The 27,451-nt window shown below is 45.5% G+C and overlaps 2 protein-coding genes across 2 annotated transcripts in view; one reads left to right on the forward strand and one right to left on the reverse strand.

Moving 5' to 3' along the window:
* Positions 1 to 94: 94 nt before the first annotated feature.
* SCTR (secretin receptor) lies at positions 95 to 21,342 on the reverse strand (the record flags this gene model as incomplete). The annotated part of the gene is given in 17 exon segments (XM_082001831.1): positions 95 to 332; positions 1,351 to 1,392; positions 1,576 to 1,714; positions 1,810 to 1,901; positions 4,598 to 4,667; positions 5,211 to 5,271; positions 5,362 to 5,515; positions 6,735 to 6,867; positions 7,819 to 7,916; positions 8,189 to 8,292; positions 12,282 to 12,392; positions 17,055 to 17,181; positions 21,115 to 21,165; positions 21,169 to 21,216; positions 21,219 to 21,269; positions 21,271 to 21,300; positions 21,304 to 21,342. Coding segments are annotated over 17 exon segments (1,527 nt in total). The 3' UTR covers positions 95 to 155.
* A 238-nt stretch (positions 21,343 to 21,580) lies between these two features.
* CFAP221 (cilia and flagella associated protein 221) overlaps positions 21,581 to 27,451 on the forward strand; it is a gene marked incomplete at both ends in the record, with an annotated part of 29,041 nt that continues 23,170 nt past the window's right edge. Inside the window, one exon of the mRNA XM_082001171.1 lies at positions 21,581 to 21,846. Coding sequence (XP_081857297.1) covers positions 21,581 to 21,846 — 266 coding nt within the window. The remainder of the gene's footprint in view (positions 21,847 to 27,451) is intronic.

Here is a 27,451-nt window from a genome sequence, read left to right on the forward strand (position 1 = left end):
TAACTCTGGTGCTACACAGAATATAAATGAACAGATGTGCTTCAAGAACTGTTGATCTACAGCCAAGTCGTGCTTTTGGATAAAGGCTCCCAGCATGGTCCATGGGACTTAACCATGTGCATCTGAGCATGGAGGTATCCTTCAGGCGTACAGTGTTAAAGCACGCTTGATCTTTGGAGGGTTGCTCTCCTGTGCTCTGGTGGGCTCGACCTCACCATCTGCATCTCCTGAGTTAAGCCACTTCCTCCATTACTCGCTGAGGTGCTGAGATGCTGACGCAAGTGTTTGCTTAAATGCCACTGTCTCCATTTTCTCTGAACTTCCAGCTGAACCTAGGTAGAAAGGTCACAAAATACTTGGTTCAGCTAGTTTATCTTGGAGCCCTGCATTGCAGAGAGCACTATAACAGGAAAAGGAGAGTGGGTTACCTGTGCCAAGGTTTGGATTTGTTTATTTAACCCCCAGTTTAAGGGGTTAGGGTAGGGCCTGTTCCTTGTCACTTATAGTGATACTGTTGTTGCAGCTACACAATTTTCTGTTAACCTGTTTTTCTGTTTAATTGCAGATGAAACTGTTCACAGAGTCTAGCTGGTCTTAGTAAGTGTTTGGTTTAGGTGTTTCCAATATTTTTATTAGTTGTAAAAATGGGACATATTGGCACAAAAAAAATGCAGATTTTCCTTTGAAAACAACTTTTTCTGAACCCTGTTAAAGGATCAGTCAAAGAATTTCAAACATCTCCTCCATTTCAAAGTGACTTTTTCCTCCAGTGTTAGGCACTGAGGTTGGGGCTTTTTTCCTTTCAATAACCTCAGGATGTCCCAGGTTTGGATAAAGTTTCTCCCCATCTCTACCAGCAGCAGCAGCAGCATTTCAGAGTACAAGTTCTAGCCCAGAAGCCTGGGAGTTATCATATGACTACAAAGGAAACGGTCCCTCTTCCAAAAGCTTTACCTTATGAGAGTCCTAATAAACTTGGACTGGATACAGCTTCTGACAAATTCCCTCCCAAGGATCAAGCAAAGGAAACAGCCATGGGATGACAGATATATCAGAACCAGTTGATTATCAGTGTGACCATGTGCGGGATGGTACTCTCACTGTCTGTTCCCAGACAGTAATAATGCTATCATCTGATTTACCAAAGGACTGCAGCAGTTGAAAGGAGAAGTTTGCATCTGGCATATAATTACTTAGGTTTGCCAGGTCTAGGAGGAATTTCACGAGTGGCATTAGGTAGCTGGGAAGAAAACCCTCAGATAAGACATGTAATTCATTGGAGAACATACCCTACTGATTAATGAGGCATGCTTGAGCAATGAAAAAGAATGTTATATACACAAAACTCACCTCACCATTAAGAAAACAATAAAGTACAGCCACGACAAAGCCCTAAAAGATAAAAGAACCGTGGTCACAGAATTAGAACTGCAGTTTCAGCTTTTGAATGGGGATGAGGCATCTCGCGGGAAATCAGACAGCTTGGTTTTGCTGTTGGGCCTCTACTCTGTTGCGGAGTTATATGTTATATCTCTTATTATTATTTTAAAGAAATAATAGCTTGTCAAATATTACCTGGAATGATCCAAGAGCCAATTCAAAAAACAGCTGAATTTCCATTGTGCCGCTGCTTGCGTCTTCGGGGAAAAAAGCGAAGATGATGTAATGGACCCCAAAGAGAGGGATGAGAAGGAGCGTTGACTTTGCAAGTCTCCTGAGAATGAAAACAAAGGGGAAAGCCGGTGTAGAAGGAGCAAGAGGAGCTTGGGTGGGCTCATGTGGCATAAAGTCACAATGTAAGAGACATACTTGTATTGGTTGAAATCACTGCTCCGTCTTTCAGGCGAGCTGAGCTTCCTCATCAAGATTCTTAAAATGCTGACAAAAAGAATGAAATTAACCTGAAAAAAACGAAAGGAAGGCTGTGAAAAAAAACCACCAACAACAAAACCAAATGCCCAGTAACCACTCATGTAACTGCCAGGTTATCGGCAGAGCCAGTTTGGGGTGTTTTGGCTGAACAGGCAGAATAGAGGGGCTGGGGCTGGCGTGCCCATGTCCCTGTCCCCATCCCAGCCTCTGTCCCTGCCTCTCCAGCCCTCCTGGCCACCCTGGGCTTGGCTGCTGGCTGCTTTCCCCGTGGGTTTGCTGCAGCTTTAATTATGGGGACAATCGGGGTTTATTATCCGGGCAAATCCCCAAAGGGCAGGGAGACGGGGTGCATCGATAGGAGCCCTTCTGGCTGCGGGGTTCAGACAGCCTCTGCGCAGTCTGGCCCCACTTTGGATGCCAGCAAAGGGGCAGCACTGGAGCTAGTGCTTGCTAACTGGGACTGCAAATGCCATTTCCCTGCCAAAAGGCACAGCGTGGTTTGGGATGATGGAGGCAAAGCAGTTGAAAGTGGGGAATAGGAGAGTTGACACTGAAGTTCGTTTGCATTTTCCCCCTCTCCAAGGGTGTATATCAGATAAAAATGCTGATCTCCTCCTCAGTTTGGGCTAAGGTGAAGCCAATAGCTGTTCCTGCTCGTTTGACCCTCAGGCAAGGAGTGGGAGTCACAGGGGAGGCAGAGCTGGCCTGAGAGTGCCTCTCTCCCACTGCCAGCGTGTAGCGCTGGGGAGCGACCTCGGTTTTATCTGCCCTTCGCATCAGGGCTCCTCCTGCATCCACACATCCTGCTGACCGGCACCCACGGCCCTTTTGCAACACCCTGCACCGTGGCAGGCCCTTAACCCTTCCCAATGCCTGGAAACATCATCGCAACGGTGCATCCTCTTCACGGTGGCTTGTAGGTGCCTGTGGGTGTTGGAGCAGGGCTCTGAAGTGGTGGGTTTCCCCAAGAGAAGCGTGTCTGCTGTAGATGGGATAGACCCAGGATGTCCCTGCGTTGCCTAAATTATTGGATGAAGAGAGAGCAACTGTTTCTGCATAGCCTGGGCTGCTGAGGAGAGGGCTTTAAGTTTGGGGAGGGGTGAGGAAAGGAGCAGAGCTGGCAGGAGCTACAAGTGGGGAACATGAAGGAAAGACTGAAAGATTTTGGGGGCGTTGAGGAGGGAAAGGAGCTTCAGGTCTGGGGATTCTGGGTTTTTTAACCCACTAGGCGAGGCATGAGCAGTGTAAGCTGAGCAGGACTTTTTGCTGATGACAGCTACTGGAGAAGGGGGGATAGGATGGCGGGATTTCTGCTGGGAGGCATTGCAGGCCGGGCCGGAGCCTTCAGCCAAGGAGCACAAAGGAGTTTATCTGCCCTTTGAACCGCCAAGGGCTGTGTGCCCTGAGGAATAAGGAGATTAGATCTGATTTCTGAAGGACTGGCTGTTTGTTTGTGGCTATGGGCTTGAGAAAAGCCTCTTTTAGGAAAAGAGGCAGAGTCATGCAGGTGGTTCTTGCCTGAAGTGGCTAAGCTAGGTGTGATCAAGATTTTGAGGAAACTTGAAGTGAATAGTGGGTGGTGGCTGTCAAAAGAGAAGTTTAGATTTGTCCTTTTTGCCTTGCAGAATGCCTGGGCCTTGTTTCCATTTAAATATTGCCGAGTGGCTCCTGAAGCGTAATGGTTGTTTCTTTAAGAAAAATAAATGCCATGGCCTCATTACTAAGTCAATCCTGAATCATTTGTGTGGTCTTCTGCTTGTCTCATGGGGATGAAGAATTGCTCAGTGATCAATGGGAGCAGAACTTTAACCCACCATCTCTGCTGCTTGGGTTTCCAAGAGAGCAAGTGTTGCAGGTTGTGTTTTGCAAACATAATGGCTCCTACTGGCAACACAAAAACCTCAACCCGCTCTTGGGTTCTCACTTAGAGTGTCAGTAGGTCACTTGAGAGTCACTAACAGTTTGCGTGTTTCTGTACTAGGGCTTCAGATGGATCATTGCAGAGTGGGCAGAACAACTCTTTCCAAGAAGCAGCGCCCAGCTCCAGACCCTCGGTACCTAAGGCTCTGAAGGTGGGCACCAGCAAATGCTCAACACTCATAGGTGCTGAGTGTTATATGTACCAAACTGCTCTTGACATCACTACTGCCTTGTACTGGGCAGGTTCACACCGAGTTTCAATGCCAATCCTTATTTCAGTGGGCAGTGCCATAATAGTATAATTGCAGTCCACTAACATACGGTGCGTGCAGCCTGTGAGCTGCTTTCATTGCTGAAAACAAAAGCTAATGGTCGTGTAAGGCAAGTTGTTTTTGGCTTTGCTGAGAGGGGCATTGACCGGGAGACACAAAGGCGATTGTACTGAAATGTACAGCCACCTCGTTTCTCCTCTAGAGCCTTCCTTGGAACAGTCCAAAACAAGCTTCCACAAGCCAGCCAAGTTCATATGAAATCAACAGGATGTGGAAACCTGATCTTCTTCAGGCTTTTGCTTCTTGGGAGGACACTCCATCTTGCCTTGTGAACTTAGCTTCGGGGCATCGGTTACTGACTAAATCCCACTGAGCAGAAGTTGCTTAAGCAGTAATTCATGTGTCACACCAGTTCAGGCACATATCTAAGGTCAGTTCATGAACACAACTCTAAAGCATGTTGAGTAGATGATCTCTGACTTCACAATATTTGAAAATACAGTTTGACTCTGCTTGTCCCAGAAAAGACTTACAAAAATAGACAAAACTACAGGACCTCTAATGATCCACCAGGTATTGGCATTAGTGTTAATGTCCCAACACCTGTAAAAATAGAAGGGAAGGTGCAGTCAGTTATGAAAACACTGGTGTCTTTTCAAAGAGGTTTAGTCTGTTTTGCACTTCAGATAGGCCCCTATTCCCTTCTTCTATGAAATTAATTTCCTGTTCTCACTTAGCTGTACAACATTTTGACAGAAAACTGTCCACCCACACGGAGCAAAAGTATATCCTGCCCAAACACTAGAACCACTGTTCAAAATTTTGGAAGGGAGAAGAGGAAGAAACAAAGTTTAACTGATCAGAAAGTCAAATACAGATGCTGAAAACATTGTGCGCTGAATTCATACTTGAAGGCTACCTCCCACCCTTGAAAATGCTCAAATGAAATTTGAAGCTCTTTCTAAGGTTGCTCAGCTGGACCTCTACTCCCACCCATGCTAGGATCCAGACTTGCACCACAACAGGGTGGTGGTGGGTTTGCTTGGCTTCCAGCAGTTAGGAATGAGCAGGACCCTGTGCAGCAGCCTGCATGGGGGCTGCATGCTCCCCCTGCTGTGCCACCTTCTCCCCGTCCATGCAACTTACCCAATATTTTCATGGAGCTGCCTAGCAGTTGCCCATGCGGCCACAAACACAGTTGGAGCACCTGTGATTGGAAAAGCTAGTTACTGCTCCACAAGTCCATCCAAAGGCAAAACAAACCCACAGTTACTCTTACTGAAAGGAGAACCAGTACCCCATCCAAGGGCGATGAACCACCAGAGGAACTTCGTTTCCGAGAAGAAAGAAATAACCAGGAGAGTGTGGAGGTACAGTCCCTCCACAAGGAGCCAGCTGTAGTTAGACATGATGCAATACTGAAAGAAGACCATGGTGAGCTTACACCCAGCCTAAGGAAAGAGAGGATAATTAACTTCTGCCTGGGTTTGTATCTACCTTCTAACAGAAAGTGCGCTGTAAAGAAATCTTGGCAAACAGAGATTTTATAGCAATTAGGGGACTAAACGGGTGGCCTTGAGACAGGCGTTCACATGACAAGAAAGCAGGCCTGGCACTTGTAAATGCATTAATCAACTGCTTCACTAGCAAGAACTGAATGGACATTCAGGTTGGGTTACTGTCTCAGAGGAGTTTCACTATCACTACCTTATTAGTATCAGTAACACTAATACCACCTTAGAGAAGCACATGAATGTATTTGTCAGTCTTTGTTTCTTAAGAAAAAGAGTCGCTAAAGACAAGTTAAAATTTGCTGAAAATGTTCTTGTTCAGCAACAAAAATCCAGCAAAACTGGAAGGGGGGGGGTTTGTGTGTGTGTAAAAAAACCCAAAGCCTTTTTTTTTTTTTTTAATTTCCCTCCCTAATTCTTATCTTTTGGTTTAAAGCATTGAACCTCATCTCCAGTGCTCACTCACACCCCTATTTTCAAGATATTTTGTTGCCAAAAAAAAGAAAAAGGAAAAAACAGTTCAAAATTTGGGAGGTTCCTTTTCCAAGCTCTCTGGGTGCAATCCCATATCTTACTATCAGGTCTCACAATGCAATATAAGTCAGCAATACTTAGCACATTCTTGTACTTTTCCTGCCAGCCCCACATCTACCAGGATCTAAAACCCATGTAACGATCTCTACCCTGGTGGTGTATCCTGTGTTCACAGCCTAAGACACCCATGTTTCGGCATTTCTGGGTCAATGTGCTGAACTCCTGGTGTCTTCTGTGGCCACCTAGTCAACGCAATTGAGATGATGAATGCAGGTACCTACTTCAGACTGACCCGGATGCTCTCTGCTCCAATACTTGTAAGGGCATCTATAGCCAGGAGGAACCACACCTGGGTTTCTGTGTATATGCTCCAGCCTGAGCTGCTTTTGCATCCTCATGCCTCCCTCACCCATGCAGAATACTCCCAAACAGGGAAATCTCAGCCAGGAAAAACCAACACGCAGGACTGAGTGACAGAGAAGGGACAGGGCATACCTCTCTTCTCCCATAACCCCATGTGCTAAATAGAAAGCTGGGATGGAGATTTCCTTCCCTACAGACTAACTACTGCTAGGATCCTACTGGGAAACTGAGGTGTGGAGCAGCCTGGAAGCCAGAGGGTTACCGTGTATGCCCCACAGTAATTTGTGTCTTCAGATGAAAACAAAATGGCATCCTTGATGAAGTTGGATGAGGCTCGCAAAATGAATGATGTGAAGAGATGCATGTGGATGTAGTTCCTCGTACAGTGAAGTCTTCTGTTACAAAAAGAGAGAGAGATCCTGTGAAGTTACATTCCTAGCCAACACAGGTAGCTAGCGGCTGTAAACAGCAGGTTTCAATCCTGATTAATGTAAATTGACAAATTAAGAACGCTGTTTTTCTGTCTGTGAAAGGAAGACTAATGCATTTCCCAAGAGGGATATCCTAGAGAAGACCTTGAAAAGCTAAAGTCACATCTGCTCCGCTCAGTTACTGAAACAAGGTGAATATTGCCAGAAGAACTGTGATTTCATGCCAATATGCTTGTTCTAGCCTCCCTCCTCCTTTCTGCAGTAACATGAACCCAAGGTGTTTATCCACACCTGGGTGGATTTATTTGGTTTGCCTGCATAATGCACTTGTGCCTGCAATGTTTTCTCTATTAAATCTCCACGTAACCTGGATCCGAAGGCTGTGCAACTTGGAGACGACTTTGCAAAGTAGTTGGGATTCTTTCTGCCCAGAGGTGCCTCCCTGACACTTACTGTAAGGGAAGTTCATTTCACTGAATAAGGAGCAAAGTACAAATTCCAGGTTATAAGGATGAGGGAAGATAAGCCGACTGTCAGATCACTGCTGTAAACCCACACCACCTCCGCAGAAGTCAGTGCAGTGGCACTCAGACCAAAGTTTTAGCCACAGTCTCAAGTGGGGAAAAGACACTCTGCCAAGGGACACATAAGTCATGGGAAGACCTCAGAAGGGAGGTGGTGCAAAGACCAGTCTGCAAAATATATCCAGCTACATTTTGGAAAGAACAGGAGAGCACATTATGAGAAACAGCCCCAACATTTTCTAGGAGACAAGACTCAGAGATAATTTTTGTTACTGATTTCTGTGAAGGTTTTCAGGAATACTTCAATTTTTAACTTGCCAGCAGAGGATCTGTGTTAGCTGAGGTGACCAGAAGTCCTGGCCAAATGCAAACCAGAGACACTTCTCCTCACCTGAAAGAGGCCAGGACTGCTAAGGCTATCGTTAGCGTCACAAGAGAGGTGCAGTATCCGATGGTGTACATGGTCTTCAGAGTCATGAAATAGGAACGCTGCAGGGGAACATATATTCACATCTTTACCTTTGACTCTCTGGTAGAAATCAGCCCACACCAAGAGGTGACTCCTCCTATTTAACAAATAAATTTTCTTGTAAAATCAACTGCTGAAGTTTTACCCTGAGCAACCCATTCTGATCACTTGGAGGAAGGATTTATGCTGAAAAACACCTGTAAAATCACAGCATCACTCAGTCTCTCCTTAACATGTTTCTCCCCCAGGGCCCCAAAGCAGCAGATGTGTGGTCACAGGCACTCAGACTCACTCTCGCCTCGTTTGTCGTGTCATTGACATTGTAGCCACAAGCAATATCAGGTCTCGGATATGGGTCTGACCAACCCTGACTCGTACAGTTTCGGTAGACAAAACCTGTGTGGTAACAACAAAATAAAAAGACAAAATTAGATGTGATCATTTCCAGTTGTATCTTTGTTCTCCTCGGGGGTCAGTCACCAATGTGTAGGGTTGCTCCAAGAGCAAAGAGAATATTCTGCCCCAGGCAGTGCACTCTGCATAGCTGGAGGTGAAATGCAGCTGAGCTAATTATGTTGATACTTGCCCAGTGTACTTGTGTGGGTCGTAATATTGTTTGCCAACTCAGGGATGACTGTGATGGATGTGTTTTTATTAATTGCAACATAAATAATACTGTTCAGTACATCTGGTGTTTCTTGGCCAGTATTCCGAGATCAGCAAACACGTGACTTTTTCAATCACGGATTTGTACTCCATGCAAACCTGATACTTTCCTGAATGGTCCCACCTCCTTACTGTGGTCTGTCATGGTCTGAAGAGAACATAAAATGTTAGATGGTCACAGATTTTTGGTGAGATTTAAATGAAAACTAAAAGTCTTGTCCCCACAGCCAGGTCTGGGTTTTATCTTACACTGTTGATTTCTTTGCTTACTTGTAAATTAAAGGCTAGGATGGGATTCACCTTATTTAAGTTAGACTTCTGAAATCTAAATGCTTGAGTCCAGCTGTGACCCTCGTGGCTGTCTTTCTAGTCAGTGGAGAAAAAGAGGCATTTGCAGAATTAATCGCATTTTCAGACAGATATCAGCAGAGGGCAGTCTGCCTGACCCGCTCCTGCTGGGATATCTGACTTTTAGACTCCTAAAGCTGAGTGAGATGGATCCCCAGCAAGTTGCACATAGTTGAACAGGACAGGTTTGAACAGATCCATATTCACGTCTGGCACTAAAGTGGAAGTGGGAAGTCCTGCCCTACACACCTTACAATCTCATTGGAAGAAAATAACCCTAACAGGCATGTAGGTTATGCACTGAAGAGAAGAGAAACTTTTACAAAGAAATAAAACCACCGTTCACTCCTAATCACATGAATCTGTCAGGTAGGAGCCACACTTTAGAAACATGGAGTGAAATCCTGGCTTTGCTGCAGTAATAGCAATACTAGCAAGGACTTAGAGAGGGCCTGAAATCAGCAGCGCTTCTTAGTAGAAGCCTTGCCAAAAGGCACCATAAAGGTCTATTTTTGGCCGCACACTTAGCTATGGGGACTCTAGGGCACCCAGTTCCTGCAAAACATCCCTGCAGTGTCGAAGGAATGGAGAGAGATGCATATGCAGCAGTGTTTGGCACTGGTTTATGCTCTTTGGAGCCCTGCGGGGACTGTCAGGACCGAGTCAGGCCTCCTGCTACCTCTGGGCTAGTTCTGGTGACCTGACAGCATGTCTGGACTTGATTTGAACTCACCTCTGTAAAACTGCAAGGCACATCAAGCACGCCGAGATTGCCAAGTGGGAAGAGCTCTGGGTATGTCAGTATCAGACTATTATCCTGATGCTTTTATGAACATCTTGTTCTGGCTTAGCATCTTTGGAAGGGCCAGGCTTGCTTTTTAAGCTAGGTTTTCTATACCCTGCTGCAGTGCAGCAAAACCAAGAGAAACAGCTCTCCCAAACAGTTCTCCCCAGCCTGTCTTGGCACCCAGCAAGGGAGTGGTATGCTGGCAAATTCTATACTTCAGCTTCAATTATTAAGACACACGTACTTAACTCAGAGCAGAGTGTTGTGCTTGTAAACACGCCTGTAACTGGTTTTTGCCAGAGGATGTTGAAGTGGATCAGCCAAGAAGAGGTGAAGTTCTGTGTTGGTGTGTGCATACAATTGCGTTAGATACAAAGCATGGGAGATATGCAGGGCATAGTATTATATTGATGGACATGAGCACAATTTTAACAATGCTACTTGCTTATGGGTGACACACACACTGGGGAAACTGCAGCATGCCTTGCTGGGAGCAGTTTGGGTGTCTGCAGTGTGTTTAATGAGATCAGTGCTTGGTGTTTACTGGTGCCTTGGAGGCTTTCGTAGCTCCCTAGGCAAGGGGGAACACTGGCTAAAGGGATGGCTGTGGAACTGGGGCCACCAGATGTGGCCTTCTCCTCTGCCTCTGAATCCCCACAGCCATCACACCTTTCCTCATTTCTTGCCTAAGCCACAATGGGCAGGCTTGGATGTGAACTTCAGTTATGTTACTTGGTTCCAGATTATTTTGTTTTTTTGGTCTGTTACAGGAAGGGGCCAGACAGTCTGGGCTGCAAATGCAAGTCTAGATGCCAGCACAAAGAGCAACAGCACGGACACCAGGGTTTGGTCAGAGCTCAGAGTTATCTGTGTCCCTTAACGTATGGGTCTTTGGCATTTGTGGCTGCCCATCTGCTTTGTAAGTGGTGAGGAGGAAAAACCTTTGCTTTTTTTTCAAGCAAACAGATATTTGTTTTTCTTTTGCAAAATTGCTTCAAACAGGATGACTATAGCAGTAATTAAATGCATGAGTCACACGCCAACCGCAGTATAAAATCAGAGAAGAATGTGGCTATGAGAATGAGAAAAAACTATTGCTGACTTTGACCCAAAATGCCAGATGCAGAGACCGCAATAAGATGCAAATGCCAATGGACCATGTCTTGGGTTTCTCTTTTGAACACTGTCACTCTGGTTATTGCTTATCAGAAGTGGTTCAGCTCACAGCTTCTCGATAAGGAGGACAACTAAAGTTTAAAGCTGTTAGACTATCTCCAAGATAGTGCAATGCACATTTGAGATGTAATTATGACCTTTGGATGTAAACTCCTGTTTTCCTCCCCAGTATGAAGGCCAGAGGTAGGGAGCAGTTCCCTCTAGTGGCTGTATCAGCAGGGATTTGATTTAATGCATTTAAGAGTCGGTATCACTATGCTGAAGATTTGTGAGCACATGCCAGATGGATGATTTGTTCAGCGATCTGTGTCTTTGTGTAGTTTATCCTTCAGATTATAGGATTCAATGGGCAGCTACTGTTTGTATGTACAGAAAATAGGACAGTGTTTATTTTAATCTGGATTGCTCATGCCTGATTTTATTTAAAAGGCACTAAGTGCTTCTCCTCTAACTTATCTAATCTTTATTAGACAATCTAATATTTCATCTCCCTTTCCTCCTTCCATAAAATGAATTTCTGCTTTTCTGTCAGTACTGGACCTCACTAATCCATGTGCTATAACCGAAGAATGCAAAACGTTCTCCCGATTTGAATCATTACCTTGCTAAAGAGAAATGTAAATACATTTCTTGGGCATTGTTGAAAAGTAGAACTGAAAAGAAAGCAGACAGAAACTCCTACTTAATGGCTCATGATTACTGTATATCTATTACTATTTCCAGTATACTGGGAATAAATTTCACTTCATTTCTAGCTTAGAAATCCCAGAGGAAGGACAACAAACATTGCCTGAGCTCATTTCTTTTTGAGTACGTTTTTCGGTGAGCCGTGAAACCTGAGTTCCCATGAATCTGTGCCACTTGTGTGGAGCCTGTCACAGCCAAGGGGTGAACCCCCAGTGCAGATTTCCTCTTGATGGAGGCAAAAAAAAGGATCTTTTCCCCCTACCTGGCTGTCTGTTTTGCCAAAACTTGTATGAATGTAATGCTGTGTGAAGTTTTGTCACCATCAAGCTCAGCTGAGATCAGCCACTGGCTCAAAGAATTATTAGAAGGGGAAAGATGGGCAGAAATACATAAACACAGAGTCTGAGTGGAGAAAACTCTTTACTTTAAGAAACCATGATAAAAAACTGCTTTTCAGGATAGCATTTACTTCCTGCACTTTTCTCCACCTGGCTAAGAAAAATAAACATTTAAAAGATTTTGCTACTTTAATTCCAGGCTTTCCCACATTTAGCTTACTGTTGGAAACGGGGCTGCTGAGTGACCATTGGTCTTTAAAACAAGCAGGGACACAATTTCACTTCAAGTTCAGACCTGACAGTGGCATCTTTGAAATAAGACATTTAAAAATAAAATAACAATAAAAAACACCTGGGCAAGAACAGCATATTTTTAGTGTTACCTTTTTTCCCAGTCAGCATCTGGAAGAATTCAGGGCAGTGAGCGTTGACAGTCTGTCCCACGGCCGATGAAGGCCAGCAGCTCATGTTATCCCACATTCCAGCACATCTGCCTGGGGAGGGCAACAACGAAACACCATGCAGCACCTCCCAGTGACAAAACACCATGGAACTTCTCCCAACAACGCAACACTATGAAACATCTCCAAGCAGCGAAACACCATGCAATGTCTCCCAAGGACCAAGGCAGCTACAGGAACAAAGATGCTCAGTACTCTGAAAAGCAAGCTGAATAATAGACAGCAAGTCCTGCTGAGTCCTGTCAAGACTTGGGTAGGACAGAACTGGTCCTCCTTGCTTCAAACCAACCCCAGCAAGCTCCAGGCCCATCCCATTCCAGTCTTTGACTCCACGGGTCTCTACTGGCCAGACAAAGAGCAACTTGGGCCATTGCGAATTTTGCATCAGGCCCCTGGCTACTCATCTGTATTCTGGTAACTATTGAATGTCCCCAGAAAGATGAAGGAAACCAGACGTTAATTTTTTAGCTCACTTTTCAGTCTTTCTAAAGCTTCTACTTTGAGTCATTTGAGTCACCATGACGTTTTCCTTACATGATCCTTTTGTAAACAGAAAAAGATGCAACATGACTAGGAGTTTAAACAGCTTCAGAATGATAGTGGGGAAAGGGCAGAGAGGAACAGTATCCATGTCATCCTCGTACCACCATAAATACTCCTCTCCTTGTTCAACTCTTTCATTATGCCAAGACTGTGCTGGAGTGAATAACTCCAACAGACCACTCGCTGGGCTTGGCTGCAGGTCTCAGTGGCTTTTCTGCTGCAGGAGAGCAAAACTTTGCCAAGCTCTGTCAGTCCTTGGGACTGTAAAGGGAAGATCACCACATTTACAGGCCAGGGCAAGACATGGGTTCACACTAATACGCTGGCATGATCTGCCTGTGCTGTTTTTCTTTCCGAGGCCAGGCCTCTGACGGTGTGACCTGCCTGTTGGAGGACCCATCTCAGAGGTTGAAGCTGGAGGCCCACTGGGCCCTCTGCAGGCACAAGCCCGTGGCTCAGTTGCCCTCCCTGCACCTTCTGCCACCTTCTGCCACCATCAGCTGCAGGGACTGACCGATGCTGCCCAGATTCACCCCATTTCCCTCGGTTAGGTGCAGGAGCTGCTTGCGTTAAGGATAGGCTTGTGCGGTCCCCTCCTACAGTCAGGGGGTAAGGGGGGCTTTTCCAGCTGCGCCCTCGCCTTGGCCATGTTGCCTTCTGTGAGGAGCGACAGAGAGGCAGCAGGGAGCTGACGGCCAGCGGAGCACAGCATGACGCTGATCTCAGTCCTGCTTAGGTTCTTGAAGCCGGCATGGATGAATTTTGGCCTGCAGTGCGGAGCGTTAATAGAGACGACCTCCAGCTGATGCCCCTTGTGCCACAGAGAAACCGCAATCCTGGTCTGTCTTAATTTGCTCTTCTCCTGAAATCGTTCAGGCTGGTTCCCTTCTGCCTCCGCTAACTGTCATTGGTTTTAGCGAAGCCTCGTCTGTGGGTTTTGTAACGCGGCAGGTTAAAAAGGGGCCACGGGAGCGTGCCAGGACCGCCTTACCCCTGGCAGGCCCTGCTGCGTGCCAAAGGCCCTGCATGCTCTCTGAAAGCGGAGGGGAGGAAGTGCTGAGTGTTCTCTTCAAACGCCTCGTGCTTTGTAAGGCCAGCCTCTATTAGCCTGACAAAAACATGTACATTTCTAGAAATTTATTGATTTCCTCCTGCACAGCAGTCCGAGTGCCTGGAAATACAAAGCTTTTCACGGCCAAGGCACCTCAGCTCTCGTGTCCTCCCTGTGCCAATGTTTATAGGACTTGGTAACCATTTACTTCAAAGCAACATTTTAACGGCACCTCAGGTGATGTTTATGCCTAGCCGTGCTGCATTGTTTGGGTTATGGATCCTTCATGCCAACACCACTGGCATAAAACCCCCAGATCAGGCTCAGCGCACAGATAAACCCGGCAAAATGACGATGTTGGGATGGTCCCGGCCCAGGAGGAGAACACAAGAACCAGCAGAGCCATTCCTCTGGCAGGTAGGCTTCTTGCCTTTTCTCGTGGAGCAAAGCCAGTGCCCCCCATCCCGATCTAAATAAGAGCCTCCTGGGCGGAGGCAGAGCACAGCAGCACCTCCCTGACACCCCTGTGCTCTTGGTGACCTTCCTCAAGTAGGAGACAGAGCATTCCCCCAGCAGCAATACATGGTGTCACCATGACCAGAGGTCCCAGACCTCCAGCAGCCTCCCTTCCCCGCTCCCTGCACCTGAGAGAATTACCCCATATTTGCTCATGCACAAAGAAAAGCATAACCATGACTTGGGTTACATCAGTGTGACACTTCTCTCTTCTCCAGGCTAATGCTATCAAAAGGGCAGAGTCCCTTTTTCTTTATACCGCAGGAGGATAAGAAACACTTGCTGCTCAGGTGCTTTGTGTCTGATGCACCCGCAACTAAACCTGTGTGTTTGTGCCGTTTTCACCGAGACGTGAGCACCGCAGCAGAGGTGGCACTGTGGAAGCTTGTCCCCTGCTTTGTCCTTCCTCCTGCTTGCACCGGACAAAGCTTCTGGGGCAGGTGCAGGAAGGGCGGGGTATGGCAGGCAACCTACATCCTGCAAAGCTGCCTTCCCCTCTCCCTGCGTGAACCAGCAAGGACATGCACTGAATCCCCAGAGCTTTGTTTGTCTCTTCTTCAAACTGAAGTCCCTGTACGGGATTTTCTCCACACAGACCTCAGACATGTAGATAATCAAAGGCTGGAGGTATTTTCAGATGTATTATTTCCCAGAATAGAAGCATTACTCCATAATTTATCAAGGTAACAAACCTTCCTTGAGTATAGACCAGCAAAAGGAAATTCCTGGTCTCTCTCTTCGGGAACCATTACTTGGGGAAAGATGTGCATCTTACCCTTGTTTATTCTTCTGGGGTTTCACTGCCACGAGAAGGTGTGTTTGCAGAGTTAGAGACAGAGAGGGCCTTAGTCACTCTGGCCACTTTCACCTTAAAGCTTTCTGCTACGTGGGTAGCCCTGAGCCCCTGGCAGTATGTCTTGTTTGATCTGACTTTTAGTGTTAAAAGAGTAATTTTGACAGACATCGTAAACGCTTTCTCAAAGATTTAACACAATCGGATACTTTTTACTCCTCTCTCTGTAGATTTGGGGAGAATGGCACAGAGGGTAGAATTATTGTGTTTAAAAATTTTGAGCAACAAAAGGTCTCAGGGGAATTTTTAAGATTTGGATCCAACTTAAGACTAGATTAAGTCTCTGCTGAGGAGCTACTATTTGACTGAGATGCAAGGAGACCGTCTGTAAAACGGTACTGCCTGCTAATGCTAGCGCTGGTCCACACCTGCACGGTCCTGGGAAGTTTAACTTGTTTGCATCTTCGGAGCACTGGTGCAGAGGAAATGCAGAGCTCAACATTAGAACCATGTCACAGAATCAAAGCAGAAAAATAGACAGGTTGTCAAACCACCCTCTTCTTCAGTGAAGGGCACCGGGGAAGGAAACAAACACTACTGATTTATTCGTATCATCGAACTTTTTATATGCAATGAGACAGATCTGTATTCTGGAGCATCTGGCAACCTGCCATAAGGTGCCCTGTCGCTGCTACATGGGCGTAATGGCCTGAAATCGTGCTTACACCCATCAGTCTGCAAGGCTCACTGGGTTAAAACAAAGATGGAGAAAAATGCTAGGCATGCTAAGAAACCAGGCAATAGATCTTCCCTCCAAGTCCTGCCTTTGAGCCAGGCCATAGTGAAGTGTCTCCAACAGTCTCTGCTAAAGAGGAAGGCTTTGAAACTAAGAAAAAGCCTCAACTCTTGCTCCACACAGCAGCTTATCTCTGGCCAGTACACCCTGCACACAGCACATCTCATGGGAGCTCCTTCCCTTTCCACACTGGTGGGGACCTTCCCATGTCATGCTCCACACAAGTCACACAGAAACAGTTCAGTCTGCGAGACGCTGTGAAGGACACAAACCTGCCCAGTGGCGATGGCTCGTCACGGACAAAAAATAGTCACGACCGTTGCCTCCATCCAACGTGCGCTGTTGGACAGAGATGCTGACCCAGCTGCTGTCTGAGGGAGCTAACGCTCAGTTCAGGAGCAAGCTTCAATAACTTCTCTGAGAGCCCTTGCACATGAACACACTTGCTCAGCTGTGAAAGGAAAGCTGTCTACATGATGCGGACTCAGTACCACAAGACCTTCCCAGGCCAAAGAACTCCTTTATGATGATAAATCCTCTTTGAAATGCCAGAGCTCTGTTACGTGACAGTAAGTTAGAGCAAGGAGGAAGGAGCGAGGACCTTCAGGACATGTGATTTAAATGTTGGCTGATGATATTCATTGACTTTGAAGGCAAATATAGTTAAGTAAATTTGCACTTACTGAGCTGACTTTATAAAAATATCCTTGTCCAAGATGAGATGAATTCCAAATCTTCTGCAATTTGCAAGATTTTTTTGCTGATACGCTCGCTAGTTGTGAGGACTGCAGTTGAGCAGCTGAGTTAGAAGGTTCCTACAACCCTTGCTGTCACAGTAAGGCCAAAATCCCACTCTCGGAGCCTTATAACAGATCCTACCCGTTTCTCTGCTCCTATGTGAGAGATGCATACAAGGCACATGCCTCCTATGGGATTTTGAGGCCACCCAGCTCATCTGAGAGCTGTTTTTATCATGCACATTCATCCAGCCTTTACCTGAGCTCAGGAGCAGATCGTTTTCGGTTGTTCTGTTCTTCGCCTCCAGGGAGAGGGTCTCAGCACAGTTTTCTTCCTCCTTTTTCAGGATGCTCAGGAGATCGCAGACAGGCGGGACAGCTCTGATCTGCAAATTTTAAAAGCAGTGGAATCACTGTTCCTCTTAAAACTTATGTCCCTTGATGGGATTTACCCTTCTTACGCTCACATTCCTTGTGCAATGCTATCAACTGACTGCGGGCAATAATTCCTTGAAATACCGTCAATTTTCCTAATTAAATCTGCTTTTTTATAGTAGCAGCAGGCAAGCACAGGCTGAGTTTCTGCCTTCTCCCTTTTGCTGACATTATTGTTATTGAGAAAAATATGTTATTCTGCTAAATTAAGTACATGAGCAGGATGCTCTTCCAAAAGACTGCAGAAACACCCAGGGCACTGCTGGACTCTCCTAGAGCAACAGAGAATTAATTACTCACTCCTGGCAGTGTGAAACCATAGACCTGGCAGGTCATTTTCCCAGGCACAAGTGATCCAGATATGCCCACTGGCTGCAGACCACCCAAGCCTGTTTCACTGCTGCTGGTCAAGAAGCTGCAGGAGCCTGCCTGAAAGCAGAATTTCACCCAGATTTTTGCGATAACCTGGATGATAATTTGTTCTAAGGTGATTTTCTCACCTTCCCATCTTGCCCCATCCTTCTTTCTCACAAAGCAGTGTGGAAATGTTAGTCTCAACTCAATCCTGATGTAGCAATGAAATATGTAGTTCATGTTACATGTAGCTGGACCAAAATGGATATATAAAACAGCCACCGACCATTAAAATAGCACATATTAAAAATCATTGTGAAATGATTTGCAGGATGAGGTCCCCATTGTTATGCCTTGCAGTAAAAAAGTACTTTTACTATTTCTATTATTTTACCAGTTTCTATTATTTTTTACAGTTAAAATACTGAATATAAGTGGATTCCCATTATAACAAATTAGATAATTTCTCCCTCATGAACAAAATAAAATGTCTTTATAAATTCCCACTATGGAAATTATATGTGTGTGTGTATACATGTGCATATATACACATATATACACACATTTATGTGTGTGTGCATATATATGTATATACACACATATACTTAAAAGATTAAAAGCAAGTCATCAGCATGTATTATTTCAAAAGTATCAGATAGATAGAACTTTTTATGTACTTTGTGCAGGAAAAGTTAACCCGGCAGCATTATATTACTACTCAACTTGATCAAGCATTGTTGATCACTTTCAGATTAGATTTAGGAGAGAGAATGATCACTGAAAACATTGTAATGAGAACTATTACTTTTCTACAATTAAATTTTAGCCTAACAGACATCAGAGACTATATTGCTGCTCATTTGGCTGGAAGTATTCTGGGTATTGTTTTTCTGAACAAAGTTTGACTGATCTTTTCAGCAGCGTATCATGCCTCATCTATTTGGTCTGTTGTGTTTAACTTCAGCATCTTTCCCCTTGTCTTTGTGCATCATGAAATAAATAAACTAAAAACCATTTGGTTTTGCATAACATAATGAATTTTCTGGAATCACACATGCAAAGTATTCAGATGAAATAAATGGTCCTCTGATGCCAGGATTTAAATGCATTTTTAATCCATGTAATCTTTGAAAAAAATATATTTTAAAAATCCATTTAATCTTTGAAAAAATAGAAATATCTGACTGGAGTAACGTGTCTAAAGAAATGTAACTGCGTTTAGTAGTTTCAGTTGTTAGCTGAAGACTGAATTTCATAATTTCTAAATATTGACAGATTTTTAAAATGCGCATTATTTATCACTCTATATTATCTATTTGATTACTAATGGTAAAGCAATTTAGTACATTTTCAGAATTCACAAGTACAAATGTGACAGTTAAGACCCACAAGATACTTCTGCTGTAATATTTCTGTCCAAAGTTGCCTTAAAAATATGTTAAAACACAATATTAGTGCTGAGCATTTGAAGTGGCCAACAGAATTGGTCTGGTTCGCATGCGGGTCGTTCAAGACCATACCGAACATATGCAAAAATGAATGGTAGCAATCACGTTAGTAACGATCTCAGAAACAGGAAAATTCTTCATCTTAAATAAGCCTGTACATCTTGTGGGCACCATTTTCTTTTAAGAAATGTGGGTCCTAAGAAATTTTTTGTTCTAAAAAGGGATTTAAAGCTTATGCTGTTTCTTTATGGCTATAATGAGGCCACATGCTTTTAGCACATTCAGCTGTGAAGATCGCCCTGGTGCTCTGATACAGCATTATTTTCTTACATAAAACGTGTTGCTCAAGCAGGAATATGGTGTAGTTAGTGCCTTACAGTTACTATTTTACCCCGCCAAGTGATGTCCACCCTATTCTGATCAGGTAGATACCGCTGCCTGGTAATAGACAGGTCAGTAACAGGATTTTAAAACCAGAGAAAGCAGGGATCCTCCAGGTGCTGGTTTAAAGACCTTGTTTTCCACAAATGCTGTCCCTCGGTCGGTCTTTGCCAATGCCGGCATCCAACGGGGCAGGCTGGGCACAAGCGGGGCCGTCGCAGGTCCGGCGCGGCTCTGCTGAGCAATGCGAAGTCCTGCTCCTCATGCCCCGGCCGGGGAACCCCGCTCTGCTACCGGCTGCGCTCCGTCTCGCTGGTGTTTACTGCCTGCAACTGGGAGCAAACAGCCTGCACCTTGAAATCAAGGGGGAAAATGGGCTCCTCTACATGTGGTTTCTTCGTCTCTTCCTTTCGTCTTCAGTTTGCTGAAACAGCTCCCAGCTCCCAGGCTGTCAGATTTTGATGAGGAGGCAAGACATCCTCATATTTTGTTTAGAAAAAATATAAGATAGCAAAACCATTCCAAAGAGAAATAGTTGTAATAACTAGATGTCCAGAAAGGGCAGAAAGCTGCAGTTTGTGGTATTGATAGCAACATCCAACTATAGTTTTTAACCTGTGAAATGAATGGATCTAAACACTATTTAATATAACTAATATTTGCAGCCACAGAATTCACAGCCATTTAATTTGAAAGTAAGTGGGTTTAGTTTAATGAGAGGATTTAAAGGAGAACAAAGGATGCCTGGCAAAAATCAAAATAGGTATTTTTAAGGATTAGAAAGAGAACAAGTGGAAGGAGATGCTCTCAGTGGAACTCTGAGCAGTGACATCTACTTACATAGTCCTTTAGGTAATACTTAAGCATAAGAAACCAAAATAACAAGAAAAACATCATAGTCACTGTTTTTATTGTGGAAGGTGATCAAAAGGCAGAAAAGTTTGCAGATTGCATTCACTCTGCAATTAAAATATCTACGTAGAGCTCAGGTTTTCTCAGAGTTTGAAACAAATCCTCTGCTGGGGCAAATAGATTGATCTTTCCATTAGTTGCAATGAAACAATGATTTTTTACATTTGCTGAGAATTTGATCCTTTCCCAACTTCTCACACCCAGGCTGGACATATTTCAGTCTTGATTTTATATGCTTTCAAAATCTGAATAAGCTGAGCAGCACCTGGAGATCACAGCCCAGGTTCAGTTGTCCTTCCCAACCAATCTGAGCACTCGGAGCTCAGCAGTGACAATCTGCCACATAAATTCCCAGTAAAGTAATAAACCTAAAAGAAAGAAACCAAACTTTGTGGGTCAAACATCGCTTTGCATTCCTTCAATCTGAGTCATCGGAGGCATTGGTAGTGGTAGGCGTTCCCCCTTAGGGGATTGCTTGCTGCTGTAAATTAGCAAAGCTTCTCTAAATGGCATCAACTCTTTACTCCTTCATCACAGAACCTGCTATGTTTACCAAAGCAGCTGGGTAACATTGCTGTCTTTATATAGGTGGGGAAACTGAGGCATCCAGCATCTAGCCGTCTGTCAATCAGTGCAGGAAGCAGCAGAAGCAAGAATAAAATAAAAAAATCTCAGGTCCTACACAGACCTTTTTAAACAAAGACACCACGATTTCATGGAACAGAGGTGCACTTACTCAGACAAAATGTGATTCCATGCAGTTGGGAATAAATAGCTCTGAGCACCTACCAGGACAGCTGAAATCCAGAAGATGATCACCCAGATGGTCCACATAGTCAATCACAGTCTGTTTCCTTCATCCCTCATGCACCTGAGGCCACTGAGCTGTCTGTATGCTCTCCAGCGTGGCTCCTAGCTCCTTTCACTTCATCCCTTTCCCTCCTCACTTTTTTTCCTTCTCAGCTTTGACCATCCTTAGCCAATGTTTCTGTCCAGCTTCTGAGCTCTAGAGAGCATCAGCAATGACAGGACACCCCCCCCCGCCCCGTCCACCCGCCAAGCTCTCCTCCTCCTCTGCAGAAGCCTCCTGTCCCAAGAATAGCAGCACCTCTGTTGAGCATGTCCCTACTATCGTCTGCCTCCCTTCCCGGCTATTATTCACTGTTATCGACGGGTGCCGCTAGGGAATGATCATTCCTCATGCTCCCATGATAAGGGACCAAGCAGGATTCCCGTGTAAGATGCCAGCCCCACAATGGCAGAGGTGATTAATCAAGGGGAGATACAGCCCTGGAATAAGTGCCCTGCTGAGAAGCAGTGTTTGAGGAATGTGATTCAGGCTGCCTGCACTGCTGCTGCTCTCGGCAGCTCTGCGCATGCCTCCTGCAGTGAGCGCAACGTCCCCGAGAGCCAGAAACCAGGAGGCTGGCAGAGCCTGCTGCAGGAGAGCCAGCTGCCTGCGCCTCCCGCCCAGCCCGGGCGAGCACCGCTGCCGCAGCTGAAGACGACCTTGAGTCTGGGGTAGGCACCAGAGAAAGGGCAAACAGGGGATCTGCTCTTCCTACCCCTTCCAAAGAGGACTTTAAATGCTCCCCGAGCTTCACCCTCTCCTCCAACATCCAGAGAAACAGCCAATCTGCATTTCGTCCCGATGCTAGAGCTTGCAAGATGTCAATGCGTTTGGATCCCTGCGACACCTCGTTGCTGGGATGTAGATTGCAGCCTGGGCTCCCCCAGAGGCAGGTCCTCAGCAGTACCCTTCCTTTTTGTTTTTCCAGGTTTTGTTTCTGTGGCAAAACTGTTGTAAAGGGGCTGTGTGCTTACTCTGGCTGTGGGCTCCCAGCTGCCAAGGAAGGTGCTCCAAACCCTTGCTTGCCAAGTTCACTGGTAGCAGAATAATGAACATGGCTTCAAAAAAGAGCCGAAGTTTGCACCGTGCGCTAGTGCTCTTTCTCAAAGTACTGCAGTCCTCAGCTTGGCAAAGTGTCTCGAAACATCTCTTACCACCTATTCCAATTTACCACCGCCCATCACCCCAGATAGGTCAAACATGATGAGGGGCTGCCCAGAACACAGGTGTGCTCCAGATCTACCACTAAAGTCCCCTGCGAAGGGCAAACATTTCGGTCTTCCTTGCCCCTGCCCACACTAAATTTATAGGAACTTTCATTTCTTGAAGAGCTCTGCTTTCCCACAGAGTTCAGTTGAAATTGGTCAAAGGGTTAAACAAATTGTTAAAAGGGGGATCTGAGGGGCAGCCAGACAATTACTGCAGCCTGAAGAAACCACATTGGCAATGCTGTATCATCTTGGTGGGGTGCCAAGTCCTTCTCTCTCTTCCTTTGGCCCAAGGGATAGTTTATTATTCCGTTCACAGTGTAACAGTTGCCCCTGAAAGCCACCACTCTTGCTCACATCTGTGAAATCGAGGGAGCTTTGCTCCTGAACGTACTTCTGAACGTGGGGCATTTGCTGAAATAGGCAATGGTTGCCCAGGAGTTTCGGAGAGACGATGTTGGATTTAAACACCAATGGTGTGAATGAAGAGCCTAATATTTTGTGACCCTCCCATTATATTCATGTGCCAACTGAGCATTTGAAACAAGCTGGATGCAAAATAAAACCTGGAAAATTCTCACCTGTGCAAACCATTGCTTGACTTGCAGCACAGCAGATCTCTGTGCAGTGAGACAGACACCGTAGGCTGGGAAATCTAGGGGTAGCAGCAGACTACAGAGAACTATTAATAAGAATTCACATATTCTGAGATGAGGCTTGTTTAATTAAACAATGTAGCATTGCACTTGGCTGTGTGCATCTACCTTCATTCCTATTCAGTATATCCATTTTAAATTAGTCACAGCTGCAATTTCTTTCAAGTCTGTAATCTAAACCAGAAATTAAACATCAGAATTTGTTCATGCAATCCTGAAAGAATTTCAATTGTAATTTTAGTAGTAAAGAAATTATTTTGCTTTGCATTACTCTGATTGTAGGATTGTTTACTTATCACACTAACCAACATTGGTATTCAATATTTATTTGTTAATACTTAAAATTTCCATTAGTACTTCAGTCTAATAATTCATCTTCCTCCCTCCTTTGCTAAATAATTAAATTGTTTGCAATGCCTCTATTACAGCTTGACAATCAGGCCACGCATTTTTTATGAGATGTTTGGAATATAGAGATAAAACTGATGTGAGAATCACCTATTTAAATCCTAGTTCATAATCTTTATTTATACTAGTCATCCCAAGGAAATCTGCAGATTTGCTGGCTGATAATCCCCTCTTTTCACCTACCCTGTCCACTGATTTGCTACCTCTCAGGAAACCTTACGGAGTGCTTTTCCAGAGGTGCATCATATTCAGCTCCTCTGATGTAGAAGTGGAGATGGATTCTGGTTTACACTCAACTATCACTGTCCAAAGAGACAGATGTACACGCGAATTGTGTTTCTGTGGGAGGAGAAATATGTAAACATGCTATTTGCTATATTATGTTCCTACAGCCTTTTTCTTGGAAACAGGAACAAAAACCCAGCAAACCCATAGACCTAAACAAGCTCAGCATGGGACACTGTGATTAAGCTTTCGAGCTGGCAAGTCTTATTTTCTTTTGCCAAACTGTGCCATGCAAAAAACGTAGCATTTTGCAGAGACATCTCCCCTTGTCCTGATTTGGGCAGCCCAGCCCCCTGCGAGGGCTCTCCAGCAGATCCATTCTGCAAAAGAAAAGAATTTCAACCATCTCCCCAGCTTGTCAGGTGGAGAATAAACTGTCTGCCTCGGTCTGTTTACTCAGCTGAGGAGAATGGGTAGTTTGGAAAAGCTTTCTCCCCTGATGGTTGAAATGGTCAAAGCTCCACCAAAGGCAGATAGCCGCACACAAGGGGCTACGAGGAGGAAGAGGTGCGTGCACCCAGGAGACGAAGGCTGAGACAGGAGGTTTGGCAGGCAGGAGGTGTTTGAGGTACCCCTCTGGGGGGTTACGCGCCTTTCGAGTGACGTAGCATGCCGGAGCACACACAGAGGTGAGGTGAGGACCAACTCCGACAGAAAAAGTGCCGTGAAATGGTGCCATAGTGAGCTGCTAGAGTTCTCTTCCACTTCTGCACTTCACTGGTGGACGAGCTGATCCTGAACATTCTCCCAAACCCAGCTTGAAAGCTATCCTCACTGGGCATCTCTCCTCAGCCTCATCAAGGGTGCGGGCATCATTCTTTCCTCATTAACAGCAATTACATTTCACTAAGTATGGGAACTACATTCTGGGAGCCGGATTTTATGATCTGAAGTTTCTCTTCTTTTTTATCCAAACTGAACACCTCACTGCTTCCGGTCACATTTTACCTCTGTGTTAGAAATGCTGAAAGAGGAGAATTTTATTCTTAGACTATGTAAGAAAAAAAGTTCTGGAAATATTTCTGGCTTGCTATATTGAGTGTCCTTGAGACATCACAAAAAAAACCATCAGGGCTATGAACATGGATTGTCCCAAATGCACATTCATGCCCAAGACAAACGTAATACACCCATGGGAGAAGGAGCTGGGGCAGCCAATACTCTCAAATGTATTTTTGATGCTACCTAACGCAGGATATCAGTGCAGGTGACTTTGGTGTTAATCCTCCTCTATGGCTCCTCCACCGACTCCGTCGGGAGTCTGGGGAGGGCTTACAGGTTTGGGTCAACACTTACAAAGGATGCCAGGGTGTCTGCAGCAAAAGAGGTTGTATCTACCCCAGCCAGCAACACTGCTGTGCGTAATTCTGCATTTCTGGGTCTTGTCAATCTGTCCAGATCACCTGTCTGAAGGATGAAAAGAAAAAGAAAATTGTGCTTTCCCTTTTCCCCTGTACCCATGCAGGTGAAAGTAAAATAATGTATGATAAGAGCAATACACTGAAAAATATTTTCAGGATCATGTTTCAAGGAAACTGAGAATATGTAAGTAGTGGGGAAAAGCGATGGTCTGTTTTAAGCCGGCCCGGACAGACACCGCACAATCCCAGCCAGCTTCGTGTTTCTGACCTCAGAGAAGAACCTTTATTTGAGCCTTACAAAGGAAGAACAATGTATACGTTAACAGACAACTGTTTTTCATGAAAAAAGCGCCTCTGCGGCCACACTGTGGATCCTGAAAACGACGCTGACTGAGGGGGGCTGGGGGGGGTGTGTGTTTTGTTTCTTTTTTGTACTTTTGCCGCCAGAGCCAGCCGAACTCCAGCGCTTGCTCCGCACCCTCCCGGACGGGCTCTCCCCCCATGCCCCGAATCGGCGCGCCCGAGCGCGCCGGGTGGCCGCAGCACCAACTCCCCCCGCAGCCGCGAGTGGTGCGGCCCAGTTGGGCTGCTCCGTTGCCTAGCAACCGGCGCGGCCTGCCGCGCCGCTGAGGTGAGGGCCGGGCTGCGCCGCGCCGCGGTGGGGGAGTTCGGCTGCCGCGTTGCCTGGGCGGTGGGAGCTGCTATGAGGGGAGGAGCGGGGTTAGCAGGCACTCCCTCCGGGCCGGGAACACGCGTGGGGCGGAGTGGGGTTAGTATGGGCTCCTTCCGGGCCGGGAACACGCGTGAGGCGGAGTGGGGGGGTTGTCTCGGCCTGCGTCGCGTCGCTCGCAGGGGCCCGAAAGGGGTTGGGGTGGGACGTCCGGCTCCTCTCCGACCAGGCTGGAGGTTGAGGAGGATGCGACACCGGGAGGGGTACGTGTTGTCAAGCTCTTCTGCCCGCTAAGAAACTCTGCTAGCCTAATTGTGTCGAGTGGACCTTAAAAGCACGTCGATGCTTTTGCAAATCTCACGCAGTATGTAATAGCATTAAACAGCATCCCTTTCTGGTGCTGAGGTGTGCGAGGAGCTCTGTGAGACACAGAGGGATTAGAAAGCCCAAGTGCTGACAGAAGAAGGGTGATACCCGAGCCTGAGGGAATTTGGGGTGAGTTTTGCCATTGCCTCCAAGGGTAACAGGATTTCACAGCCCCAGAGTTCTCCTGTTGGTGGCTTTGCATAAAAAAAATGATGTTAAGGATAGACTTAACAGGTGTCTTGGAAAGCTTAAGAACATCAGTCTGTCAGTCAGAGGTTCCAGGACCATGGCACGTAAACATTCGTCCTGTACTAGTCCTTGGAGGAATACTGCAGTGGTGAGTGGTGATGGTAGCATCACTTTAAATTACTGGTAAGATTACACCAGGAATCCTTTGCTAATATAAATCTGTCTACAGCTTTTCAAAATTTATATTCCTGAATATGAATGCTGACCAAGAGAAGGAGGATGGCCGTTGCCTGAATTAAAGTGGAAAAACACAAGTGGAAAGAATGTAAGTAAGTCTTCTGTTTAGAATTTTTTTAGCGTGTTTTTGTTTGAGTTTGGTTGGTCTCACTACCTCAGAAGAAATTTACCATTGTGCACAGTAATACAGTTCTTCTTACAGATTTTCTGTTACAAGTGGAAAATTTGTACTTGGAGCCATGGCGTGGAAAATATTATTGAGGCCAGTGTGCTAGTAGCACATTATTTTAAGCTTCTTATTTATTATTTAATACTGCACAAGGCCATAAATCAAAACAGCACTTTATAAGCTTAAAGCACCTCTCAACTTCTGCTGAAAGATCTAAAGCAGACTAGAAAACCAAACAAATACCGGAGATGAGACCATAAAATGTAATGGGGGAGGTGGACCTCTTCAGTCCTTAAAAGTGCTGCTCTAGGAACGTTGGGCATTGCTTTGATTCCCCTCTGCCCTTCTTCCCTCAAACTTTTATTGATCAGTGTTAATTTGAGGTTGGGGCCCTTTAAGGTCATTCAAGCCAGTATGAGTGTTAAAACAACAAAACAAACACAATACCGCCCCGTAGTGTGGATCATACAACCGAATTCTGTTGTCCAAACAGCTAATCGCCTTTATGCCACTGCTGCAGGAGCAGGAAGGTGCCTTGTGACAGGGAGCCTGGCAAGAGGAATCCATATTGTCTAGCACTGGGTGTGTTCAAGTGTGCATGAGGCACCATCCTGAGCTGCACACCCACCTTCCCGTTCATGAAGAAAAAATACAAAATGAAGGGTTTTCAATCCCCTTCTTGAGGGTTGAAAAATCTAGCATGGCTTTTGAACTCCATACTTTTTCC

This window comes from Phaethon aethereus (assembly GCF_964289735.1).
Source record: "Phaethon aethereus genome assembly, chromosome: 6".
Lineage (NCBI taxonomy): Eukaryota > Metazoa > Chordata > Aves > Phaethontiformes > Phaethontidae > Phaethon > Phaethon aethereus.